The sequence below is a fragment of the Opisthorchis viverrini genome (assembly GCF_000715545.1).
Source record: "Opisthorchis viverrini unplaced genomic scaffold opera_v5_203, whole genome shotgun sequence".
NCBI classification, from domain to species: domain Eukaryota; kingdom Metazoa; phylum Platyhelminthes; class Trematoda; order Opisthorchiida; family Opisthorchiidae; genus Opisthorchis; species Opisthorchis viverrini.
This window is the reverse complement of record NW_008751859.1, coordinates 982,468-985,605: the sequence shown is the minus strand read 5'-3', so window position 1 is coordinate 985,605 and position 3,138 is coordinate 982,468. Positions and strand designations below refer to the sequence as shown.

The window sequence follows — 3,138 nt, the reverse complement described above, 5'->3', positions numbered from 1 at the left end:
GAACCACGGACCTTCTGGTCAGGAAATTCGCGCTCTAACCACTTGGGCCGTCTCGTAGGCAGATTGCACAGTGATGTATCACCGTCATGTGGGTAAATAATTTGGAAATCGTTCGATTCGTACCCTCCATGTAGGATCTTTTTTCGAAAGGTCAGATTAGCTATGTAATAATCAATAATCAATAATAATAATCAATAATCAATAATAACTACTGAGAACAACATAACTCATCTCTGTGTAACCTAACTGAAGCGTGAAGTGCAGAGTACCTATCACCCAACGGGATTTATCTTCGTCGACAAATGTCTTGTTGACCAAAAGCAAATACCGAATCTAAGCAGGAAGTTTAAAAGTCTGAAGATGTGACCCACTGAGTTTTCACTAAGACATTGTTCACCCTCAGGCAGCTATTTGTATACAGCGGGCCAGTGGTCTTTCCGTGCACCAGAGAACATGCTGCCCTCAAATATGTGCGACAAATAGGAAGGAGGGTAGACTCGTTTGAGATTATCCAGACTTGCCTGTCGGCTGAAATTCTACCCTGACCTACACTGCTCCTCCAAAAGGACGCCAAGTTGAAAAATGGAGCTTTCCTCCTGTCGATTACAAAAATACCACTTTTAGAAAGAATACCTCAGGGGAATGACAGACCATCAATTCTAATACCATCAAGATTCACGGTATCTATTGGACAATGCAAGAGTTGATCGGCAAGGTCACGTCGGTGAGCGAGAAATCAGAAGAGTTAGTGTGGCGAAAGTCACCTGATTGGCAGCTGGCTAACAACCAGCTCATCAGTGTTACAGCTGGTCCCGATCGTGGTAGGCTGAAACGGTGAACTAGAAAAAAATTCACTTACTGAAAGGGGCACCTTTGTACAGAGTCCAGAAAGCCCTCGAAAAATTACGCGAAATAGCTCGTGCAGGCCAAATCTGTGATTGGGAGTTACCAATTATTCCAGGATTGGTATCTTGCCTTTCGTTAACCACATCAGTAGGTACCCACGTACTTGTTTGCATAGTCATCTCACAACCTGACCAATGTATTCACCTTAACAAGGCGACCAAAAACGACAAATCTGTCCGACATAACTACTTACTTGTAGTCAGCTTGGGAAAACTGACTTTGAGTTCTTGGGTGCTTACAGGTCACCGGATGGAGACCTTCATTTTGGCCACATTGCATTCCCAGTTATTCACTGGTAAGTTTGCACATGAAACATGGTAAATACGACCTTTATGAGTACCATCATAATCTGACTCATGTGACTGCGTTGGTCTGATATTCCCCAGAAAAGTTTCTGGGTGACCATTGCTAATCTTCAAAGTTACCCGGACTGAACAGGAGGCGATATCAACAGAGACCTGGTTAATCGGTCGGATGGTGGACAACGTAATTCAATATTGGAAGGTGAGCAACTTTAGTCAGTACGTTTAGAACACGATTTTAAAATGAAACTTTTGGTCGATCACGTGACTTGAGGATTTTAACATCCCAATCGATCAGAAGACCGCCTTGCTTGCAAAGTCAGAATAGCACACGAAACCCCATGTGGTCTAACATAATTTCAGTGCACTTTTTGAGTACCCGATCTGCAAGCTGATTACTCCTAGACAGGTTAATAAGTGGTAGATCATTTGTTTATAAAACGTCGTAAATTACTTACAGAATTGAAGTTGGGCAGACCAGTGTCTTTCGTGAATCTGCATTCGTGCTGATGAGTCTGTAGCAGTTGTTTCAGACTTATCGATTTACGAGTAGATCCAGTTGAGAACCATTCTCTTGATCCTCTGCATAGATGACGAGGTTCATTTGAATAGATATTTGTTCCATCAGTGGACTCGGCCGAGTTTGAAAGTAGAGTACGTTTTCCTGCATGACTATAATCGATCGGATAACACGTGGTCTTGCAAATCAGTCGTTCCATATTTCTTTCCAAATTCTTTGTCCAACGTACCCGGTTCACAAATGGAAATGTTCTTGATTGCGTCTTCTACTGACCCAGGCAGACTGCATACCTGGTCATATGTGCACACTGTTAGACTGACAAGAATCAAGCCCTGTGTTCAAACATCTATGGTGCAGTATACTCTCGAGAGATACTCTTTACCTGCAAGAGACGCTGAAATACCCTGAATGTGGTTTCTAGCAGGAAAGGTAGAAAACTTCTATGATTTGGGCAAAATCATGATCCTGAAGCGTACGCTCGCTATATCATGAACGAACCTTTCTGGCATTTACCAGCTACTCTGTAGTTGTGTTAATCGCACGCTGGCAGGACTGATCTTAGGTTTGGGCTGTGAGCACGGAGGTGTTCAGGGAGACGTACCTTAGCTGCAACTTATCATACTGCACTGTGTTTCAGATACTACTTCCACGGCAGGAATTATTGTCCAGCTGGATTATCGGCGCGTGTACTACGTAGCCGTGATCTGTTTTGATGGAGTAGAACGTCGAGAATTTCAACGGTATTGTCTGCTTCTAAAAGCCATTGGTTCAGTGAAGTAATGACCTACTGCTTATTTGGTATCTTTTCATATCATTTATCACCCCGGCCCCGAAGGCAAGCGTTTCCAGCAGTACGGTGAATTTCATTTGAAACTAGGAACAGGCGTACTATGTGTCAAGTACACACAAGCACCGGCGACATCTTGGAATTTTGAGCACATCCGCAACGAGTGACGATGAATGGATTCTGAAACATGACTGATCAACCAAAGCTCGCGTTTGCATCATGCCATTCAAGCAGCCAGTGTTCCTGGCAGTCAAATGGAGTCAGACCTACTGGCCAATTAGCGCTCACTTATGCGCGACTGGGTAGGAGCTCTCTTAACACTCAACCGTCTGTTACAAAATATGTCGGAGTGCTATTCCATTCGGGACCAGTGAGATACTGCCCATTTAATTCATGAAACTGTAAATTTGCTACCTTTTGAGTTTGAGAAATTTCTGTTCAACATTATTCTTTTCACGTGACGTGAAAATTGTTATCAGTTTTATGAGTCTTTATGATTACTAGGAAGCCGTATCATCATCATGCGAACTTACGGAGATTCTCCATAGTGAGATATTTACTTCAAGTGGAACAACTGGAGGCTTAGAATAGTGTAGTGACGTGTAGCTCATGGAGAAAAGTAC

The 3,138-nt window shown here is 43.1% G+C and overlaps 1 protein-coding gene across 1 annotated transcript in view; it reads left to right on the top strand.

The window, feature by feature from the left end:
- Nucleotides 1–694: 694 nt before the first annotated feature.
- Nucleotides 695–3,138, top strand: part of T265_08141 (hypothetical protein) — a gene marked incomplete at both ends in the record, with an annotated part of 5,646 nt that continues 3,202 nt past the window's right edge. The window contains one exon of the mRNA XM_009173854.1: nt 695–724. Coding sequence (XP_009172118.1) covers nt 695–724 — 30 coding nt within the window. The remainder of the gene's footprint in view (nt 725–3,138) is intronic.